At 48.3% G+C, this 23,757-nt stretch overlaps 1 protein-coding gene across 1 annotated transcript in view; it reads left to right on the forward strand.

The window, feature by feature from the left end:
- Hk1 (hexokinase 1) overlaps positions 1-23,757 on the forward strand; it is a 72,733-nt gene that overhangs the window by 4,312 nt on the left and 44,664 nt on the right. Inside the window, exon 2 of the mRNA XM_026394647.2 lies at positions 14,929-15,091. Coding sequence (XP_026250432.1) covers positions 14,929-15,091 — 163 coding nt within the window. The remainder of the gene's footprint in view (positions 1-14,928; positions 15,092-23,757) is intronic.

The raw sequence follows: 23,757 nt of genomic DNA on the forward strand, positions 1-23,757 counted from the left end.
TTGGGTTATCTTGGCCATATCTAACCTTAAAGAAAATCAGGTAAAAATTTTATTGATAGGTTTTTTTTTGTTTGTTTTGTTTTGTTTTGGGGGGTACTGAGGATTTAAAACAGGATCACTTAATCACTGAGCCACATCCCCAGCCCATTTTATATATATATATATATATATATATATATATATATATATATATATATATATATAATGTTATTATTTTTTTAAAAATTTGTTTTTTAGTTATAGTTGGACACAATACCTTTATTTTATATATGTGGTTCTGGGGATCGAACCAGGGCCCTGCACATGCTAGGCGAACGCTCTACCACTGAGCCACAACCCCAGCCCCAATGTTATTATTTTTTTATACCTTTATTTTATTTATTTTATGTGATGCTGAGGATTAAACCCAGTGCCTCACACATGCCAGGCAAGAGCTCTACCACTGAGCTGTAATCCCAGCTCCCCACCCACTTTTATTTTAATTTTGAGACAGGGTCTCATTAAATTACCTAGGGCCTTGCTAAGTTGCTGAGGCTGACTTTGAACTTGTGATCCTCCTGCCTCAGCCACATCCCGGCAATAGATAGATTTTTATTTCTGGAAGTAACATTGACTTCTGGTAAACAACACAAATGCAGATACTATATTTAGAAACTTTGTAAAGTGGCATTAAATGGATGGTAACTAAAATGTGGTTTTATTTTCTCTTTTTATTTTATTTATTTTTTTTTTTGTGGTGCTGGGGATTGAACCCAGAGCCTTGTGCTGAGCTATATCCCCAGCCTTTATTTTCTCTTTTTAATGGTTTGTTATCTCTAAGCATCCTGAAATACTTTTTATGTGTCATGTCAGGTATCGAGTATACATATAAATAAGATTATATTACAAATGTTTGAAGTATACAGATGTACTAGCAGACAGACTGTCAGGGCAGGAGGTGCTATTCCTGCTCTTGGTAGGGCTGCTCCCTCCCCTGGGCGCCCTTGTCACCTGCCTTGAGTGCTACAGGCAGTAGGCAGAGGGCAGAGATTTTATTCCCCACTTAGAAACAGGGAATGGAGGCCCACCCAGAGGAGATAAGCACTTTTCCAAGGTCAAAAGAAAATCAGGATCAGGAATGGGATCCAGAGGGCTCTTCTTGCTCCCTCTGTTTCCTATGGGAGAAAAACTCATCTTGTTGACTTTAATAGTTTGCCTTGGAAACTGAATTTTCATTTTCTTCCTCTAGAAATAAAATAAGTTAATTTTTTATTATGAAATATTTGAGGCACATTAAAATATATATATATATACACACACACATACATATACATATAATATATACATATATATACACGCACTGGGGATGAACCCAGGGGTCCTTAACCACTGAGCCATACCCCCAGCCTTTTTTTTTTTTTTAAACATGCTTTTAGACACAGGGTCTCATTGAGTTGCTTAGGGTCTCACTAAGTTGCTGAGGCTGGCTTTGAACTGTGATCCTCCTGCTTCAGCCTCCTTGAGGTTAATGAGACAAATGTATAACCACTATTCATTTTTTTTTTTTAAGAGAGAGAGAGAGAGAGAGAGAGGATTTTTTTAATATTTATTTTTTAGTTCTCGGCGGACACAACATCTTTGTTGGTATGTGGTGCTGAGGATCGAACCCGGCCGCTCGCATGCCAGGGGAGCGCGCTACCACTTGAGCCACATCCCCAGCCCCCACTATTCATTTTGAGATTTTTTTTTTTTTTTTTTTTGGTACCATGGATTGAACCCAGGGTTGCTTAACCACAGAGCCATATCCCTAGCCTTCTAAATTTAATTTAATTTTAAGACAGGGTCTCACTAAGTTGCTTAGGGCCTCACTTGCTAAGTTGCTTAGGCTGGTCTTGAACTTGTGATCCTCTTGCCTCAACCTCTAGGACTGCTGGGATTACAGGCATGTACCACCATGCCCTGCTCACTTTCAGAATTTGACACAATTATAGTTACATTACACATTATATTACATTATGCCCCTTCCATGCCCACCTCTGATCCCATTCTCTTTTCTTTTTTTTTTTTTTTTTTTAAATATTTATTTTTAGTTCTCGGCGGACACAACATCTTTGTTGGCATGTGGTGCTGAGGATCGAACCCGGGTCGCACGCATGCCAGGCGAGCGCGCTACCGCTTGAGCCACATCCCCAGCCCAAACTTTTCTTTTTTTTTTGGAACTGGGGGTCGAACCCAGGGCTTTTCGAATGCAAGGCAGACGCTTTGCCACTGAGCTACATCCCAGCCCCCATTCTCTTTTCTGTCTAGAGGTGACCTCTGGACTGAGTTTGTTTATCATTTCCATGCTTGTTTTTATACTTTCAATGCATATGCATGTATCTGTGAACAGTATATAGTATTGCTTTATATGGGCTTCACCTTTTTCTTTTTGGTTATTGATTTTTTAAATTTTTTTTTATTTTAATTTGTTATATGACAGCAGAATGCATTATAATTCATATTACACATATAGAGCACAATATTTCATATCTCTGGTTGTATAAAAAGTATATTCACACCAATTCATGTCTTCATACATGTATTTAGGGTAATGATATCCATCTCATTCCACCATCTTTTTTACCCCACACCCCCTCCCTTCCCCTCCTTTGCCCTATCTAGAGTTCATCTAATCCTCCGATGTTCCCTCTCCCAACTCCACTATGAATCAGCCTCCTTATAGCAAAGAAAACATTTAGCATTTGTTTTTTTGGGATTGGCTAACTTCATTTAGCATTATCTTCTCCAACTCCATCCATTTATCTGTAATGCCATAATTTTATTCCTTTTATTGCTGAGTAATATTCCATTGTGTATATATACCACATTTTCTTTATCCATTATTCTTTCTGAAGGGAGTCTAGGTTGGTTCCATGTTTAGCTATTGTGAATTTGTGCTGCTATAAACATTCATTGGCTGTGTCCCTGTAGTGTGCTGTTTTTAAGTTCTTTGGGTATAGTCCGAGGAGTGGGATACCTGGGTGAAATGGTTGGGCTTAACCTTTTTAAATGATGCTATCCTGAATGTGTTCAAGCATTTTTTTTTTTTTTTTGTACCTAGTATTGAACCCAGGAGCATTAACCACTAAACCACATCCCCAGCCCTTTTTTGTATTTTATTTTGAGGCAGGATCTCGCTGAGTTGCTTAGGTCCTTGCTAAATTGCTAAGACTGCCCTTGAACTCATGATCCTCCTGCTTCAGCCTCCTAAGCTGCTGGGATCATAGGCGTGTGCCACCACTTCTGGCTGCATCTTGTATTGCTTAGTGTCATGTAAAAGTATTACAATTGGTGATATACTGTATGTCTCCTTTTCCCAACTTACTTTCAATCTCTATTTTTGAGACTTTTTCATGTTCCATCCTCATTAACTCTTATTAATTTAAACTGCTGTGTGCTCTTACATTGTGTACATACTCCACAGTTAATTTATGCATTCTTCTTCTTCTTTTTCTTTCTTTTTTTTTTTTTTTTGGTGGTGTTAGGGATTGAACCCAGGGCCTTGTGCATGTGAGGCAGGCACTCTACCAACTGAGCTATGTATCTTGTCCTTATGCACTCTTCTTCTTCTTCTTCTTTTTTTTTTTTTTTTTTTTTTTTTAGAGAGAGAGAGAATTTTAATATTTATTTCTTAGTTTTTGGTGGACACAACATCTTTGTTGGTATGTGGCGCTGAGGATTGAACCCAGGCTGCACGCATGCCAGGCGAGCGCGCTACCGCTTGAGCCACATCCCCAGCCCCTGCATTCTTCTTTTGATGGGAACTTGGGTTTCTAATTTTTCAGAATAACTTTATCTCTGAACTTTCTTTGAAACGACTCCTTTGGCACTGGCGCACATTTCTCTAGGCTCTAAGCTGCATGCTGTAAGCTGCATGTCTACCTTGGACCGGAGTTACTAGGTCCTGGGGTATGTGCACCTTGCCATCTGTAAGACTTTGCCAAATTGTCATCCTTGGTGGCCATACCTTATCACGCTGCCATCAGAGGTGTTTGTAGGTTGCCACTGTGCATGCCAACCTTTTGTAAGGTCAAATCTTCACAGATTTGTAAGTTTTCAAGTCTGTTTCCTTCCTTAGTAATTTCCATTCACATCGCAGGCATTGGAGCTCAGTTTAAAATTAGCCCATTTCCTAATTCACCTTATCAAACGGCTCTTGTTGCAGAGTTTTTCAGAGTGAAGTTGACAGCTCTCATTGTGAGCCTTGTGCTTGACTGCTGGCTGCAGCTGAACCATTTGTACAGTTTTGGCTGGGGGTAGCTGCCAAGGAGGGCTGGGAACAGCTTTCTGTAGCCCCTTGCATTCTAGGGTGGGGCCTTTAGACTTTTCTGGAATTAAATGCACTCATACACTTTTGCTTCTGCGCTCTCTGTCTTCCTGGGTGGATCGATCCTAGGCAGAGAGGGCTTATCTGTCCCTTAAATGTGCCCAGCTCTGTTCAGAGAAAACCTAAGCCAACAGCCTTTCTCAGGCTATCTTCCGTAAAAGGAGAGGGTGGCTGCACCCCCCACCCCCTCCCTGTGGCCGAGAAAACTGAAACGTGAAGTCTGCACTTTGCAAACAGAAGCTGAGCTGTCCTTGTGCAGACAGAAAACACCCTCGAAGATTCACCTGGAATCCATGCCCATTCCCATTTGGAGCTCCAGGTGCCGAGACCTGCCGGGGATCTAACAGGCAGTGGGGATTGCATGCCTACTATGTGCCTTTCCTTTTTCTTATTGGGGCTCTTGTTTAATCATTAGTAATAATGAGTAATAATCGAGGCCAACCTGTAAGATCTGTCATATTTACTGCCATGTATCCTGCTAAAGGCATTATGAGCATTAGCTTGTCTAATCCCTACAGGGTATTGAACTCAGGGTCACTTAACCACTGAGCCACATCCGCAGCCCAGTTTTGTGTTGTATTAGAGACAGTGTTTCACTGAGTTGCTAAGCACCTCACCATTGCTGAAGCTGGCTTTGAATTCATGATCCTCCTGATTCAGCCTCCTGAGCTGCTGGGATTATAGGCGTGTGCCTCTACTCTCGGCTCCGCAGTACTTTTTCATACTTTATTTTAGGGCCTCGGTAAGTTGCTGAGGCTGGCTTTGAACTTGCGATCCTGCCTCAGCTTCCTGAGCTGCTAGGATGACAGGCACGTGCAACTGGCTTCTACTTTATTTTCAATGGGTCTGTAAGTCACATGAAACGAAATTTCCCATCTTAAAGTGTGCGGTCAAGTGGTTTCTAACACATTTGCAAGTTTGTGCAACCGTCTAGTTCCATAATGTTTTCATCACCCCCCCAAAAACGAATTCTGTACCCATTAGTAGTCTTCCCCATTCCTCCCTCCCCCAGCTCCTGGCATCCACTGATCTGCTTTCTTTTTTTGTGCGTTGCCTCTTCTGGACGTTTTGTATAAATGGAATCGTACAAAATGTGGCCTTTCGTGTCTGGTTCCTTTCCCTGGGCCCACAGTGTTCAAGGTACAGCCACCTGTGTGTGTGTCGGTGCCTCAGTACTCCACCGTGGCCACATGGCACATTTCATTTGTCCTGTCATGGTCCATTGATGGACGTGTGGATTGTTTCGTCCCTCAGCTTTCCAAGTCCTGCTACGGTGAACATTTGTGTGTGTGTTTTTCATGTGGACGTGCGTCCCTGTCTCCTGAGTAGATGTGTGGGAGTGGAATTCCCAGAGAGTCCTGCATTTAACCCTCATGACGAAAGCATCATCTCCATTTAGAACTGAGGAAACCCAGGCCCCCAAGGGGTGGCGTGCCCTGTTGTTGATCACAGTTCACAGTGACAGCGACCAGAGTGCTCCTGCCACCCCCCCCCCCATTCAGAAACCCGCATTCTTTCCATCATGTTACACTCAACTCTTGCAGTTTAGGGAGATATCCAAAGGGGGAAAGACTGGGTGGGGACAGGCAGAGCTGGCTCAAGGTCATGCAGGAGCCCTGCTCCTTCCCAGCACCAGCTCAGTCCCTCCGCCCTGTGGCTATGTGGGTGGTCCTCTCCACTTGGGAAGGTGGGATATTTTAGGTCATTTACAGTGAAATGGAAGGGATTTGCTGTTTTTCAGATTTCTTCTTGTGCCCTTTTCCTTTGTCCCCTTTCTCTTATCCTTGCTTACATTTGAAAGAGGACCCCCAGAGAGGACAATGCTTAACCCAACCCCCACTGTCAGCCTCACTGGCCATGCTGTAAATAATTAGTGGCCTCACCCATTGGTTGACACGTGGGGCCTGCCTTGGCTGGAGACCTCATCTCTCTGATGGATCCTGGTGCCTTCCAGGACCCTGTCTGAGTGGGTATGGTAAGTGGAGGAGACCCAGGCCACTGCTGTGACGGACACCACGTCACCTTTGCTCAGGTCTGTTCCATTTACAAAATGCTTGATTTAGTAAGATGTTTGATCTGGTGGAATCCTTCCAGTGACCTTGGATGTAGGTATTTTTTTTTCCTGCCTCTTACACAGGGGACAGGTGAGGCTTAGAAAGTGGTGTTGACGTGATCTCGGTGGTCAGACCGCAGTGGGCCTCCTTGATACCAGTGGGCAGCTGTCACTGTGCATGGAGAGCTAGAACTATGGTCCAGGGCTTCAGAGTCTCAAAGCCATTGATGGGATTTATGGCACGATACCCCAAAATAGGACCCGCTGGCATTCAGAAAGACAGCAGAAGCCAGAAAGTCACTACCACCTTGCCCCGTCCTTGTCCCCCCGACGCAGGTCATAAAACCCAGGAAGGATTTTCTTTTTTCTGACTTTCCCCTGAAGTCTTAAGACACAGCTATTTTTAAGATCTGGAGGAAAGGGGCCCCTCCCCCCACCTCTGAAGAAACAGGGACACCAGACAGAATGTGAACAGGCCGTGTTGCTAATCACCCCCAGTTTATTACCAACGGATGAGACCCCCTTTGAGCAGTTATATTCCTCCACAGTGGTCCTTTTATCTTCACCAAACCTGGCATAAAAACTGCACCGGTTCACCTGTTTCTTGGGGTCTTCCTGTCCTTATTAAGGATCCTATGTTACATAAAACTTTATTGTGTGCTTTTCTCTTGTTAGTCTGTCTTTTGTTCTAATGACCTCAGCCATGAGCTAACATGGGAAGGAGAGATGTCTCTTTCCCCCTGCACCATATTCTGCATTACAGTGACTTCGCAGGAGAAACCGTCACCCAAGGCCACCACAGTGGAGATGTATCTGAAATGCCAGAACCGTGCTGGCCAGCGCAGTGGCCACCTGCCCCATGTGGCTGTTGATCATTTGAAATGTGCCAAGTCCGATTTGACATGCACTGTTGAGTGTGAAATTCACGCAGGTTTTCCAGAACTCAGTGTGACCAAAAGAATATATAATAGCCATTGATGATTTTTAAGTATTGATTGCATGTTGAATCGTATTTTGGCTGCTAGGAAATTAAAAATTACCCTATGTGCTTCATTTATATTCTGTTGGACAGGACTCTGCTAGACAGTGAATTTGATATAGACACTCTCAATTTTTTATTCTATTTATTTATTTTTGCAGTTCTGGGGATCGAACTCAGCCTCGTTTGTGCTGGGCAAGTGCTCTACTACCAAGCTACTTCGCTAGCCCAGCACCCTGCATTTACAGCAGTGGGTTCCTAAGGGTCTTTGGTCCTTAGTTTCCTCATCTGTAAGGAGGCTGGAATCCATGATCTTAAAAGGACCCCTCCAGCTTGAGGAGGTGTTGTTAGGTGGTCATCAAACTCTGTGGGCCTCTGTTTCCTTATCTGTCAAATGGGATAATGATTACTACATGGTTATCTACCCACTTATCCAATTAGAGAATGGACATGGAAGTGCTTAGAAAGTGTACAGAGCTGTGCCGGGTGTTGCTGTCACTCACTCAGAACATACCTGAAGGCACCTTGAGCAGCCAGGTGGGGGATGGCAGCTCTCTGGATAACCAGAGCCCTGAGCCTGGGCAAGGGTCCTGGGTGCCATTGTGCCTCTGCTTCTGTGTGTGAGAGCTCACAGGCCCTCTGCATGTCCATGCTCCCTGGTCGAATGGGCAGATCAGATGCCACCCTGGAAGCATGTTGCCTGCATTCTGAGGAACCCAAAGTGCTCTGGAGCTGGTGTGTCCGCCACATGTGAAGGCAGGAGGAAATACCCATGTTTGACACTTGCCCAGGGTCATGGAGGCAGTGCAGCTGAACGAGGCCCACGGGCTTTGAACTTGGGCCTGGTCCACCCCCACTGCTGTAGTACCTGGGACCCTCAGCGCGAGGGTCTGGTTTTCTCATCGTGAAGGTAGGCCTGTCCGCACATCTAATGTCCTTCTCCTTTTGCTGGGAGGGCCTGGGATATTGGAATTGTGAATCTGGAGGCTGGCCTCCTCCCAAGCTTGTACACGGGAGGCTGAGAATGAAGCCTGCGGTTCCTGCCCTGCCACATTCCAGGGCTGCTGCTTCCCCCTTGACGCATGGCAGCCTCCAGTATTTTTAGCTGGTTCAATGTGACAGCTTTGTTCTCCTCCTGAGCTGGGGCATGGCCACTCTCACCTGCCTGGAAGCTCATATTAATGGGTGCCAAGGTCACCTGGAGGACCTTGGGGCTGACCTCGGGGCCTTATTGGCAAGAGGAGTCTGAGAAATAAGGCAAGGAACACGGTCGGCTTAGGCCTGTGCTGCCCAGTGGCTCTGTACTCGGGACAGTTCTGCTTAACTGTGAAGGCTGAGGTTCCTCTTATGTAAAACGAGGTCACTCATGGCCAGCTTAGAAGCTGTGCAGGTTTGCACCAGGGCAGGGGGACATGCCCAGTGTGGGCCTGGCCACATTCTCATTCCTAGAGCCACAGTGTCCTCACTGGGAATGGGGATCTTGCGTTTCCCCCAAGGGTTTGTGTGTGAACAGTTGCATGAACAGGCCGGAGTTGGGGGGCTAGTCCACAATCTTTGAAAGGGAACAGTCGAGCTGCACGGGCAGTATGATATAGGTATGCCTCACCTGGGAGAGGAGCCGTGAGAGGAGCCACCTTGGCATGGCAGGTGAGTGCCTAAGGTCTTTTTTTTTTGCTTTGGTGCTGTTTGTCCTGGGTCTGTCACTGAGGCGCCTCTGCAGTGGAATTTATTTCCCCAAGAACGCTTCCTTAGGGGACCTGCAGATAATTCAGCAGCCTCCTACCAGCTCAGATATGGACATGAGAATCCTGATTATCTTTAGGGCCCCTCCTGTCCTTCTGGGCCTCCGCCAGCAAGGGGGATGCTTTGAGGGGAAGGAAGGGGTTCCAGGAAGGCGCCGGACTTGCCGTACCCCAGAGAGGGCCTGGTGTTGGGGGTAAGGGCTGGGCCGTTTGGGGAAGAGGAGTCCTTAGGCCTTATCTGAGCCAGCAAGCCCTCTGAGACCTTCCTGGGCTAGGCGTCCCCGAGGTCTCCCTCCCGCCCAGCAGAGGAGCCACCCAGCTCAGCCAAGGAGCACCACGTGGCACCCTCCTCAGGACTTGGGGGCACTCAAAGGGCTCAGGAGGCGTGGCCCCTGCACCCAACACTCGTGGTTTAGCAGACGCCCGAGCCATGCATGTGTCCCTGCAGCACCCAAGAAAGACACACACCACAGTGTGTCCACTGGGGCCCACCGACTCCTCCATGGTGGGCACCTAAGGCCGAGGGGATGCTGAGGAGAGGAGCGCACGGTGTGGGGCCGGGTGGATTATGGCAGCTGCTCTGCAGAAGGTGAGTGTGGAGGGGCTTTGAGAGGAAGGAAGGTCAGGGAGGCCGTGGGAGGGTGGCTCTGTGAGGAGAGACCCTGAGGGTGAGGAATCAGTGTTGGGGCCCTGGGCGCACACCAACTCCTGGGCGGCACATCAACTCCTGGGAGTTGCTGGTTGCTGCCCAGGATACCGCCCCTGTGGCCATCTTTTCCCTGCTCAGAGACTGGCGACCAAGAGCAAGACAGAAACTAGTGTCCCTGGCTGCCACCACAGCAGTGAGGTGAGCCAGGGTAACTGGAGGAGCCCCGTGCAGGCAGGAAGAAGAGTCCAGAGGCCCCGGGCGACACCATCCACAGTGGAGGGCCTGCGGGTCGGGGCTCAGCTTCCTTTCCAAGGTTGTCTGAAGGGGGACAGGATCAGGCAGGCAGCCTGATCCCAACTGGAGGCTGAACGAGCCCTCCCGTGTGCCTTCTGTGTGGCACCGGAGCCTGGAGCTGTGGCACTAATGCCTCTCACGTGCCTGTGTCTCGCTGCTCCAGGAAGCCCCCAGCCTGCTTCTCCCTGGCTTGGAGGAAGGAGCACAGGATCAGGAATTGGGGACCTTGGTGTCTACCCCAGTTCTCTCACCAACCAGCAGGTCACCTCTGCCAACTGAGCAACCTCTCTGACCTCCTTGGAAGTGACAGTGCCTGCCTTGCTTCTCCAGATAGGACGGGAAGGACCGGTAGGTGGAAGTGCTGTGCAGAGTAGAGGCCTCTCTAGATCAGGTCCCGGACACACCCACAGACCCTGAGAAGACCGAGGTGCTGCCCGGATGGCACAGCTAGAAGCCAAATGCAAGTGTCTGCATTGTCCCATCTCTGTCCTGACAGCCAGGCAGGCGGCGTCTTGAGGAAATCTTAAATGTGACTCTTAGTGCAAGCCTTAGAGGCAGTTGCAGAGGAAGTAGGAAGGTGGAGTTAAGGAGCAGGTGTTTGTGATGTGATTCCAGTTTTGTAAAACAGAATTTAAAAACTCGTGTGTGTATGTGTGAGTGTTTAGCTGGGAAACTGGTCCCGCCACAAAGCTCTTTTGGCAGGGACGTATACCTGGGGGGACTTGGGGGGAAATTCATCCTTCTCTCTTTTATGCATCGATGTGCATTTGAATATTAAAATAAGTATATTACCTTAATTGTTTATTAAAAAAACAAGAAATCAGTGCAAATGTTTCAGAGGAATTTTGCCAGAATCTTCCACTTGCCATGTTTCAGGCACCTAACTATAGTTTTCTCTTCTACAGAAATGGGTCAATAGCATTTGTAATAGATGCATTTTAAAGGCATTTATGTAAAAGACATTGGGGACATATGATTATGTGGCCCAGGGGTGAGTAAGAAAATGGTATCAATGCTTATTTTGCTCTAGGCACATTACTAAGGTCCTCCCCATATCCCTCGTAGGTAGAGTTATTATTATCTCTATCTTAAAAGTGAGGAAGGTAAGACTCAGAGAGGTTGAGTAACTAACTTGTCTCAAATCACACAGCTGATAAGTGGCAGGTCCTGGATTTGAACCCAGCTATTTTTGTCTATCCCTCCCCACCCCCCACCCCTCTCACCATTCTTTCCAACACGAGGGAAAGAGTGGAAATGCTCAAGGAGAAGCCCCAGAGAGGGGTTACAAGACCTGGAATCTGGACCCTGCTGCTACTTAAAAACCATGTGACTGTGCATGACTCATGGATTTCAGTTTCCTCTCTGAAATGGCGATAATGCCTTTCTCACCGATCCTAGTGACAGGAGTAAAGGAACTAGCACATTCAGATACCTGCTTCTTGTCTGGCACTTGGCATCTGTGAGCTCTTTTCATCTCTTTCTATGAAGTTCAAACGGGGTAGAGCGTGTGACAGTCTAGAGGGGAGCCACAGGGGCTCTGCGCGTCAGAGTGGTTATGAATGGTAGTAGGACCTGCTCTCGCCTGGCTCAGTCTCCTTGGAGAGGGAAGTGAATCTGATGTTGAAACATCCGCTCTGCCCACGAGCCAACAGCCTGTTTAACCCTTCTCTGGCTCCCCGGCTTCCTTTGCAAGTGAATGTTTTGCTCAGAAAGTTCATGGGAGTCAGGCGTGGTGGCGCACACCTGTAATTCCAGTGGCTCAGGAGGCTGAGGCAGGAGGATGCTGAGTTTAAAGCCAGCTTCAGGGGCTGGGGATATAGCTCAGTTGGTAGAGGGCTTGCCTAGCATGCACCAGGCCCTGGGTTCAATCCCCAGCACCACATAAGAAATATATCTGCACCTGGGGTGGACTCAGCAACACATTATGCACTTAAAAAAAATACAAAATAGAGCTGGGGATAAGACCCCGTGGTTAAACACCCCAACGCTCAATGCCTAGTCCCATAAGTTTATTTGAGAACTTGTGCTGAGCAGCTTCAGTTCTGCCTGTTGCTCTGCCTCCTTGACCCTCACACAACAATGGCCGAGAAGGAGTGAAATTTTCCATGGCCGTGCCCCTTTCCTGGAGGTGACAATGCCTGGTTGCCAGGGGTTACTGGCACGCCTGCCACCACCAGCCAGCTCGCCTGGGCATGTCCAGTCTTGAATTTGTTTCTTGTGCACATTCTCTAGGGACAGGAGCTGGGGCTGGGGTTGGCACCGCAGTGTGTGTGAGTGGAGCCCAGGGCGGCCCGGGGGGTTCTTGGCTGGACGGCTCTGGGCCAGGGACCTGGCAGAGAGAACACAGCCCCTTTGCCGATGCCTCCTCTGCCTGAGAGCCCGGGAGCTGCTGAGAGCTTTAAGGCCTCTTAGTCCACAAGAAATTCTATGTATACATATTTTTTTGTACCTGGGATTGAACCCAGAGGGACTTCACCACTGAGCCACATCCCAGCCCTTTTTGTATTTTACTTAGAGTCAGGATCTCGCTGAGTTGCTTAGGGCCTTGCTAAGTTGCTGAGGCTGACTTTGAACTCGTGATCCTCCTGCCTCAGGGAGCTGCTGGTATTACTGAACTTGGTATGAGCGACATTCTAAGGGGAGGGACAGAATGGTGGAGATGTGAGCGAGTGTGTATGTGGGGGGGTGGGGGGCAGAGGAAAAGAAAACATCTGGAGATCTGTAGAGACAATAGAAATAGGAAAACTGCAAGGGCCGTGGACAAAGCCCCCAAGCCCTTGGCCCCTTCCCACTGGGGTTCTTACAGAGCCCTGGAGCAAATGTGCTGGAGGGATCCCTTGACTCCTCCCTCCCTCCCTCCACCCACCACCCATTCCCATGTGCATGGGGGTGGGTGTTCAGTGTGGAGCTGGTGCTCCCGGGAGTTTTCTGCAGTGTGCCTTGACTTGTACTGATGCTTCTGGGCCATATAACAGGGCACGCATCTGCCGAGTCCTGCACCAGGAGTTGCCTGGCTTGAGGGGCTTGTGATGATGCATGCACCTGAGCAGGTGGGGCTTCCTGCCGCCATGACAGCTGGGGTCCCATTCTGCTTTTTCCCTGGGGCTTCTAGGCCCTCGTAGGGTGGGACTTAGCTGTCTCACAATGTCAGCGTTCCTCTGTGTGCTGAACTGCACCTTGAGTGGGGAGGCAGGTGGCTGTGGAGCTAAGGAGAGCTCTGCCTTTTCTAGAAACTTCTCCCTGTCTGGCTAGAAAACCCCAAATCTCTTCTTAGGTCAACTCTTTGCAGAGTAGGAACGGGACCTCGCTGCCCTAGCTGTGTGCTTTGAACCAATTCCTTAGCGTTTTGAGCCTCGGTTTCTGCATCTATAAAATGGGGCTTAGGAACTTCTGCCTGACAGAGTCATTTTGATGTGAAAGCACTTGACAAATAAACATAATTATACAGTATTGTTCCTGCAGCCAGTGTGTGAGTTCCCCTTCTGGGCCAGGCAGTTGGGGGTGGGGATTACAAAGGGCTGTTCCTGGGGAGCTCACAGGGTGTCAGAGGAGATGGGCGTGGCCACGATCCCACAGTCCTGAGGTAGCCCCAGGAGTGTGGGATAGCGCCCGCAGCCTTGAGTGGCAGTATGTCTTTTTTCAGGGTCTTGCTCCTGCTCAGCCGTTGTCCATCTGGAGACCCCTCCATCTCTCAGGAGCACCATCTTGTCATTGGGTTCTCATTAAAGACGTGCCCGGGCTCGCCCTGCTGGGGATCTAGTCTGAATTTGTTTATACGGCTCTTCAGGCCCTGCCAGATTTAGCTCTTAACAGTTTGACCAGTGACCTCCGTCCATGTCTGCTTGATCCGTGTTGAATAGCAGGCACCCAGTAAGCGCTTCTCTGGGGAGTGCTAGGGAGCCCAGGACCTTGTGCATGCCAAGCAGGCACTCCCCCACCTTGCCACACCCAGCCCCCTCCCATTAAACACTTCCCAAGAGAGTAAGTGGGAAGATACTATGAAGGAAGCACAGCCAGTGACAGCCCAGGGCCCTGAGGTTAAGAGGAGAATGGGGGACCCAGGAAGAGGAGCAGGTTGGGTCAGCCCTGTGGAAGGGTGTAGGGGTGTCTACTTGGAGGTATGGGCCTGTTGGCCCCAGCACATGGGCATGGGGGCTGTCTCCATATATTCTGAGAGTGGGGTTAAGGTCTTTGGCTCTGGACCCGTCACCCCATGTTCTCGGAAGGCCCTAGTCCCTTGGCTACCAGTTTTCTTTCTAGATGTCATGCCCAAGGAAACCCACCAGTACGAGTGTCTCCTGATAATGATAGTCGCTGTGTTCCAAGTGCCTCCGTGTCTCATTTGATCTTACCAAACCCTATGAGTTAGGCTCTATTTATTATCTCAGGTTTTCAGTGGAAGAAACGGAAATTCACACAACTTTTAAGTAAGAGAGTTGGGACTTGAATCCAGGTGGCTGACTCTGAAACCCTTGTTCTTGACCTCTGTGGCACTGCTGTCCTTGAGGAGCCAGCCACCTCTCACAGTGGGAAGAGACTCGACTGTTCCTTATGTGGGAGGAGACTTGCCTCCGTGGTGTCCTGGGGGACTGACGGGCAGTTTCTATGTCATATTCAAGGGCTGGAAAAGACGGTGGAATTGTCTAGTTCATTTTGCGGTGAGGAACTGGGGCCTGGAACGTTTGCAGGCCTGCTCTGGGAGGTACGGTTGATGGCAGCTGAGTGGCCTCGTGTTGTGTGACGTGGAGGAGCTGGATGGTCTCGGGTCCACAGGTTCCTCACCCTGCCCTGTCCTCCAGCGAGGCTGGAGCTGATAGGACCTTCCACAGCCGCAGCCTCACTCTCCTTCCCTCTCTCCTCCCCCAGATTGATAAGTATCTCTATACCATGCGGCTCTCCGATGAAACTCTGATAGATATCATGACACGCTTCAGGAAGGAAATGAAGAATGGCCTCTCCCGGGATTTTAATCCAACTGCCACGGTCAAGATGTTGCCAACCTTTGTAAGGTCCATTCCTGATGGTTCAGGTGAGTCTCTCACCCGGAGAATTGGCTCTGAGGGCTGAAGGTTCTCTGGAACCGTCCTGCCACCTCTATGAGTTCATTCATTCATTCATTCATTCACTCATTCACCTGCCCATCCACTGGTCAACCCAGCCATCGATTGACTGACTGATTGGTTGACCCAGCCATCTGTCTGTCTGTCCTCCTATGTCTACTGAGCATTTACCATGTGCCAGGCACTGGGGTCACCACGTTGGACAAGGCGGACCTTCCCTCGTTGGTCTGTTGGTGTGGTGGCTTGTGATGCTTTGAAAATGTCGTGTTTTGGATTTGGTGGAAAGCTCTGTGGGTGGCTTTTATGTCTCCAGAAAAAACAAAGGTTCGTTTTAGGAGAATCTCTCCATCAGGGCACCAAGCCCACCTCCCTCCCTGTGGAGCCCCAGATAAGGAGCAGTCCTAGTGGCCAGGTGGTTCTCGGACCCAAGGGGGGATTCGAGTTTGCCTTTGAACTCATCCCCTAGATGCTGAATCCAGGCAGCCTCAATGTAGAGAAACGAAGAAGGGATACAGAATTGAAAACCAAAGTTATCCTCTTAGTCTGCGTCCCTGTGGCTCATGCTGCTGAGGGGTGCCCTGAGGATTGTCAGTGCCCCTTCCCAGAGGATGGCATCAGCCCCTCCCTCGGCTCTGGTCTGCTCTGTGGATTGTCTGTCCAGCCAGTTCTCAGTGGTTGGTTTGCAGAGGTGGGTTCTAAGCCTTGGCACTTCAAGAAACCCCGTTGGTGCACTAGGCTGGAGTCCACCTGCTGCATGTCATGGGGAGGGAGGTCACGAGGAAGTCAGGTTCCTCTGGTGAGTGCACACCTGGGAGTGCGTGACCTTCACGCCCCACTCTTGTTCCTGCTCTGGGGGCTTTTGTTTAAAGCAGCTTGTGTGCAGCCTGCAAAACAGATGCGAAAGCGCAGGTGTTGCTGTCAGGGGCTGGAGTGGGGGAGTCCTGCTCTGCTGACAGCTGCCTGTGGAGCTCCCGGGGCAGTGTGGGACATGGGAGGGGTGCATGCCGTTTGCCGTGTGGCTGTGGATGGGCTTTACCTCGTGCACACTCATTGCCATTGATACCTGTGACCTTTCTTTAGCTGTTCAGTAACAGACTCCACCTCTGTCCTTTTGTTTACTTGGAGGTATTGGTTACTAGCAGTTTAGCTTTTTAAGAAATCCTGAGTGGGTTCTGGTCAGCAGTGTGACCTGAGTCTGGTGTGCCCTGGGTGTGTTCTCATGCCTGGGTCTAGGGGAGTTTAGACCCTTCTAGATTAGTTGCATGTTTTCTCAGCCCTGGATGGGAATACAGGAGCCTTCTCAGGACTAATGGATTGGCTGAGAGAAGAGGTGGAGGAGGGGAGCGCTGTGGGCCGCCCCAGGGGAGCTCCTGCTTGGGCTTGGCTTGGGAGATCTCCAAAGGATACCTGATCCCGGCATGCACCTGGTCCTTTGTGAGCAACACATGGAAAGAGGAGGAGCAGGTGCCTTCCCACCAGCTTGGCTCCCAGGGCTCTGAGTCAGTAGGGTGCCTTCTCCCTTATTCTTCCCATCAACCATTTCCAGGGTCGAGGGTCTCCAACTGTGCTAGTAATCTAACCATTTGCCCCCTTTGTTGTCCCTCAAAACAAGGCCCAGAACTAATACTCTTTTGGGAAATATATCTTCTAGTTCCTCCTAAAGCTTCATAGTAGAGCCAGCGTGGTGGTACACACCTGTAACCCCAGTGGCTGAGAAGAAGCTGAAACAGGAGGATCATGAGTTCAAAGCCAGCCTTAGCAACTTAGTATGGCCCTAAGCAACTTGGTGAGACCCTGACTCTAAGCAAAATACAAAAAAGGGGCTTAGGATGTGGCCTAGTGGTTAAGTGCCCCTGAGTTCCGTCTCTGGTACCAACAAAACAAAACAAAACAAAACAAACAGTAGATATAACCTACTAAAGGGCCTGAGAGCCCTGCAGGGCAGAATCCTTTAACTTAACATCTGCTGTCACAGTTCATCTATTTTGAAACACTCATTCTTTTGTTAAGTTTTACTATCTCTGAAATCAGGAATATTTTGTTTAATTATTGCACCTCTAGTTGTTATTGGCAACAGTTTTTCTCTGTTAATGTTACCTCAAATAAAGGTATTACTCACAATCAGTGACTTAAATATGATGAGCGTGTGGTTGTCAGCCCATACTGGGGACACTGTCAGAAGGCTGTGGAATTGGAGCCAGTGGCCTGGGCCCTTCTTTTGAGCCTCTGTCTCCTCCAGTTCTGATGGGTGCTGTTTAGGCCTCTCAGGAGCACCGACTAGTATGGAGAGCAAGAGAAGGGGCAACACCAAAGCTCTGAACCCGAGGGACCAACCCAAGTCCTCTGTGCACAGCAGGATGGGTTCCTGGAGCTGGTACTGAGGACGCCAGCCACTGGACTAGGCCCACACCAGTGACCTCTCCTTAACTTGGTCACATCTGCAAAGCCTCCATTTCCACAGATAGGGACTTGTTAGGACTCCAGCAGGGCTTTTTAGGGGAACAATGCAATTTAAAACAGACCCTATAGCCCTTCTCCTATAGGGTCTGCTCCTGATGTTCATGGATGGGCTCAGTTCATAGGTCCTGGGGCCCACACTCGGCTTGGAATGGTCCCTGTAGCCACCAAGACATTGCTACTAATGCGAAGGTCTCAGATACCTGACCCCAGTGTGATCCCTGCCCCTTGGTGAAGGAAGGGGCATCCCCCACGCTTTGCCCTGACTCAGGGTTCATCCTTCAAGAGCCTAGAGGTCTCCTGGAGTGATCAGAAGGCAGGTCTCTTTACTGGGATGCGGTGTGCTGGTCACTGCTTCCACTGTAGTAATTAGTCAGCAACAGAAATAGTGATAATCCCAAACCTCAGAAGGACAGATAGAGCTCATTGGTGGAAAAATTCTCCAGCCTGTGAGGTGAAGTTGGGATTTCCAAGGCGCAGGAGGAAACCAACCTTTCCCCTCCCACTGACCTTGACCCTGGTGGAGTGGACTCAGTTTTGGAATGTTAGGGATGCCTCAGAAGGATGTGTGAAAACCTCCGATCTATACATTCTGATATGTATCAGCCCATTTAAAATCAACTCTCCCGCTTTGGCCATTATGGACAATCATTTTTTTCTCGGTACACTTTTCCAGCTGTGCCTCATTCATGAAACCTCCCTTGTTATCTCCTCTTATTTATCACTAGGACTGTTGTAGCAAGCTAACTTAGGGTGCATAAAGTTGGGCATTTCTTTGTTTCTCGTTTATGGTTTCCAGCATGTTCTTTACCAAAGGAGAAGCAAGCAGATATTTACTGGAAGTTTTGGGATGTCCCATTATCTTTTTTTTTATATGCAAACTGAATGATTTATATTGTGGTCATAGTTATTTTGGGGCCCTGAATATAAATAGTCCTGTGTTCCAGCCAAAGGAAGAAAAAGACTTCCCTTTTCTTCCTGTGGTGTTAGGTTGTCTCAGTTTTTCTGCCTGGAAAGATGGTTGGCATATCCCAAAAGGTGCCTCCATCTGAAATCTGCACACCTAGTAGTGTTCTGGTGTTCTTTTTTTTTTTTTTTTTTTTTTGGTACTGGGGATTGAACTCAGAGGCATTTACTGTTTAGCCGCATCCCCAGCCCTATTTTGTATTTTATTGGAGACGGGGTCTCACTTAACACCTCACTTTGCTGAGGCTGGCTTTGAATTTGCAGTCCTCCTGTCTCAGCCTCCTGAGCCTCTGGGTTTACAGGCGTGCACCACTGTGCCTGGCTTCTGGTGTTTTTTTAAAAAAAATTTTTTTCGTTATAGATGGACACAATACTTTTATTTTATTTTATTTATTTTTATGTAGTGCTGAGAATCGAACCCAGTGCCTCACACATGAGAGGCAAGTGCCCCAGCTCCAGCCCCAGCCCCTCTGTGGGGTTTTTGTTGAAGGTGTGGAATTCTTGCCAGGGGCCGGATTGCAGGTAGCAGGGAATGCCGCTGGAGCTCCTTGGCAGCGCAGGGCAAAGGTAGGCACATCATGAAGGTAGATTTCTGTTTACCCTGTATTCCAGAGCAGGCCCGCACTCGAGAGACATCTGTCCCTGTGTTTGTTTTTCATTATTTGGTGGTAATAATGGCTATCATTAGAAAGGAGAGAGTTGCCAGGGCCCTTCAGAATGTTCTGTTTAATGAGCCTTCTCTTGAAGAACTGTTGTCCTGGCTCAGTGGGAAGGGGAAATGTGGGGAGAAGCTGCAGACAGGAGGCCCCAGGAGCCAGGAAGGCGTTTTTGAGACCTCAGATTTGAAGTGGAAGTTGGAGGAATGTCCACTGCTATAGAAAGAGGTTGAACTTGTCGTTAAAGGGGAAGAAGTAAATATTACAGAAATATAAAATGTGGATCAGTCTCTGGTGCTGCCACTCGCTGTCTGTCTGATCTTGGGGAAGCCACTTCCCTTCTCTGAGTCTCCATTTCCTCATCTGTAAAATGGGCCTGAGGGTTCCTGCTGTCTCATGACCAAGTGAAAATGCTCTGGAAACCGTTATGCACTGTGAGAATTATAGGGGGTCTCATCATCAATGTGGCTTATAACTGGCTTTGTAAGAATTCTTGGGGGCCTTTCCTGATCAGTGTGGATAGTCAAGAACCCCACTCCTTGGTCCTAGATGTGTGAGCCAGTCCCTGGAGGAAGGGTGCGGGATTTTTAGCAGCTCCCTGGCCTCTCTGTGATGTTATGGGAGAAGCCTGTCTTACCTGCACCAGAGCACCCCGCCTCTGAGCTAGCCACAGGAAGTGGGGTGAGCTTCCAGGCTGCAGTGTTGGTTCCTCTGTAATGGGGTGACTGTCCCCCTTGGCTGTGAATTGGGATCCAACCTGAAATAAAAGGGATGATATGTTCCCTTTGTTATAGAGGGGAGAGTGGGTATTTGGGGAGAACACCTTCTCTGAAAAAGGAATATTGGACTCGGGAGCCTTCTGGTTGTTGCTGAAAGAATTTAAATCAGTTTAGGTAAAAATGGGGAAATTCTAGGTTCCCACAGTGAAGTCTAGTGTCTGTTGGCTTCTGGGTCCGGGAGCTCCGGTGTCTCTCCCTCTGGCAGCCCCTTTCCTTGTATCGACTTTACTCCTGATACCTTCCCCTTACAGTGGCAGAGGTGATCCCTGAAGCCCTAGGCTGATATCTCTCTCTCTTTTTAAATTTTTTAAAATGGACACAATACCTTTAATTAATTAATTAATGTACGTGGTGCTGAGAATCGAATCCAGTGCCTCACACATGCTAGGCGAGAGCTCTGCCACTGAGCCACAGCTGACACCTCTTACACCCTAGCTAGTGATTCTAGCCAGAGAGCTCCCCTAGCACCCCTGATGGCTCCGAATGCCCCTGGGTGACTCTTGATGCCCCTGGTTTACACGCTGGTCCTCTTGCAGAGGCAACAGGTGATCAGCCCCACCCCCAACCCCAGGAAGCGGCTAGATATTCAACCGAGTTTACCAAAAATCTTGTGGACCTTTCCAAGGTCATTCCTTGGGTCCTCTAGGAGGCAGCCGTCCACCTGCGATTGCCTTCTTTTTGTGGGGCTGGGTACTCAGGAAAGGAAGGCTAGAGGTCACATTGCCTTTCCCTCCAAGTCGCTTCTCATCCAACTGAGGAAGATAAGGCAGACACATAAAAAATAATAAGCATCGCGCAGGCCTGGCCATAAACAAGGCATTGAGCCTGTTTGGTTGGAGTTTCCTTATCCATAAAACCCGGGAGGTGAGTTAATATTTGTCCAGTGTTTCCTAAGCTATAAAAATGACTTTCAGAAGAGCTGCAGCCACCCTTCTTTAGCCATCACAGAGCGTGTCTCAACTGGGGACACTGCTCAGGGAGGGGTCAGGAGCTGAGAGACCCCTCCTGACTGCCTTCTGAGGCTGTGTACCCAGGCCCCTCTGAAGCCCGCCTCGCCGCTTGCTAGTGTGTGGAGCATCTGGTTTGTAGCTTTGTCCTGGTATCTTACAGCCACCCTTTCTATTCTGTCCCCAACTCCCTGGGACCCCGCTGACCTGGGCTTGTTTAGAAAGGCTGAGCAGACCATAGACACGTGGGCCAGCCCCGTGTACCCGCCTTGCCTGGGCTCCTCCCTGGTCTCCAGCCAGCTGAGCTCAGTTTTTACTTATTCTGCTGGGAAAACTTTAGGCCTGGGAATCTCTAGAGGTTCCTGGAGGAGAGGCTGAAAACTCTTAGTGCTGTGTCACCCTGGGCACTGATGAGTCAGCAGGGCTTCCCAGCCCCAGCACCTGGACCTTGAGTGACAGGAAGCCTGCTTTGTCTAATTTATCCAAAAATGAGAGCAGGCTGGTGACCGAGGCTTCCCAGGCTATTCTGAAGTTCTGATGGGGCTGGGGACGCAGCTCAGTGGTGGAGCCCTGGCCTAACCTATGCAGGGCCCTGGGTTCCTTTAAAAAAATCGAGGTTATGATGAAAAGCCAGTGTAAAACACGAAACAGAACTCACTTAAATATAACAGTCAATGGTGAATGAGTTAATTAAATAAAAATGTTAAAATGAAAAGGTCCCATAATGCCATCCTGGCAGAGGATTCACTTTGGTGAATTCCCTCAGCCTGAGCGGTTTCTGGTTGTTTACCCGACTGAGCTTTTTCATTATCTTCATTAAAGAGCAAAGCAAAACCAAATGAAAAGCCTCAAGGAACTGTGGCTGTTGAGAAGCCCCAGCAAAGAATCGTAACCATTACTGCTGTGCAGAAATCTCACTCTGGTCCTGTGCTTGGAGATCTTTGTCCTGGCGCTCTGTCGAGGAGGCAGAATTCGTGGTTATGAATTTGGGCTTTATTCACATGCTGACATTGCCACTCACTGGTTGTGTGCTTGGGCAAGTTACCTAATCCCTCCCTGCCTTTCCTTGCTTATCTGTAGAATGGGCATCATTCTCCCATTCATGAGGCTGGGAGGATGAAAATAAAATGATGCATATAAACTATTTAGTGATGGGAGAGAAAGGCCCCCAAAGTGAAAACTGATGGTAAAATAAAGTGTTTTGCATGTGGTGGCGCGACTGTAATCTCAGTGGCTCTAGAGGCTGAGGCAGGAGGATCGGGAGTTCAAAGCCAGCCTCAACAACAACAACAACAAAAAACAAGTCACTAAGCAACTCAGTGACACCCTGTCTGTAAATGAAATACAGAATATGGCTGGGGATGTGGCTTGGTGGTTGAATGTCCCTGAGTTCAATCCCCGGTTTGGGGGGTAACTGAGGATTGAACTCAAGGGCACTCAACCACATCCCCAAATCCCTCCTCACCACGCCGGCAGATGAAGAGTTTTTTTTTTTTTATATATTCTAGTGACTCACCTGCTTGATAGGAGCCACTTTGTACTGAATTCAGATTTTTAATCTGATGGTATTATAAGGTCCATGAGGTTAGGATTCTAATGGGAAACCTAGGAAAAACCTTAAACTGATTTGAATAACTGGGGATTTGGAGTTTACACTGGGGGTGTGGCTCAGTGGTAAAACATCCCTTGGTTCAACCCCCAGTACTGCAAACCAAACCAAACAAACCCTGTCATGTTAAAGCCAGACGGAGGATCACATACTATATGATCCCATTTATACGAGACGTCAGAATAGGGAACTTTATTAGTGCTTGCTGCGGGACGGGGAGTGACTGCTAATGAACACAGGGCTTCTTTTGCAATGATGAAAATTTTCTAAACTTTGTAGTGATGATTGCATACCTTTGTAAATATACTGAAAATCACTACATTTTAAAATGGATGAATTGTTTGATACAGGAATTATATTTGAATAAAGCTGTTTTTAAAAAACCAACTAATAGCATAACTGCTTCTTGCTTCATGAATCACAAGCCAGATGTGCCTTTAATGAGGAACAGGCCACTGATCCCTGTGGTCAGGCAACTAGCAGAATGTCCTGGGGGCTGGGAGTGGTGGTGCATGCCTGTCATCCCAGTGGCTTAACAGGCTGAGGCAGGAGGATCGCAAGTTCAAAGCCAGCCTCAACAATTTAGCGGGCCCTAAACAACTCAGGGAAACCCTGTCTCTAAATAAAATATAAAAAAGGACTGGGGATGGGGCTCAGTAATTAAGTGCCACCAAGTTCAATCCCCAGTGCGAAAGAAAGAAAGAAAGAAAAGCAAGCTGTTCGGTACCAAGGGCAAAGGCTGAGAATTCTTAATTACAGTCCTTCCATGTGTAACTTGAGAGGGAGCCAGTGAAATTAGTGCAGGAGTCCTTCATCCCTTCACACCTTCATTGTTGAGCTTTTACTATGTCAGAGCTCACAGCTTAGGTCAAATACAGAGTATGTCAGCGGGATAAAAGAGAATACTTTTTTTTTTTTTTTTTTTTAACAGAAAGCAACCATTACTTAAAAAAAAAAAAAAGCCCAAAGAACCCTGGATATCCAAAAATAATCTCAAAAATGAACAAAGTTGGAGAACTTTCACTTCCAATTTCAAAATTTACTGCAAACAACAGTAATCAGAAGTGAGGGGCACTGGTAGGGTGCAGACACAGCGATGGATGGGACCAAAATGAGAGTGCGGAGCCCAACTCCGACCTTTACCATCAATCGTTTTTTGGCAAGGGTGCCAAGACCATTCAATGAGGGAAACAACACTTGGCATGGAGACACGAATGTCCA

Source organism: Urocitellus parryii, chromosome 5, assembly GCF_045843805.1.
Source record: "Urocitellus parryii isolate mUroPar1 chromosome 5, mUroPar1.hap1, whole genome shotgun sequence".
NCBI classification, from domain to species: domain Eukaryota; kingdom Metazoa; phylum Chordata; class Mammalia; order Rodentia; family Sciuridae; genus Urocitellus; species Urocitellus parryii.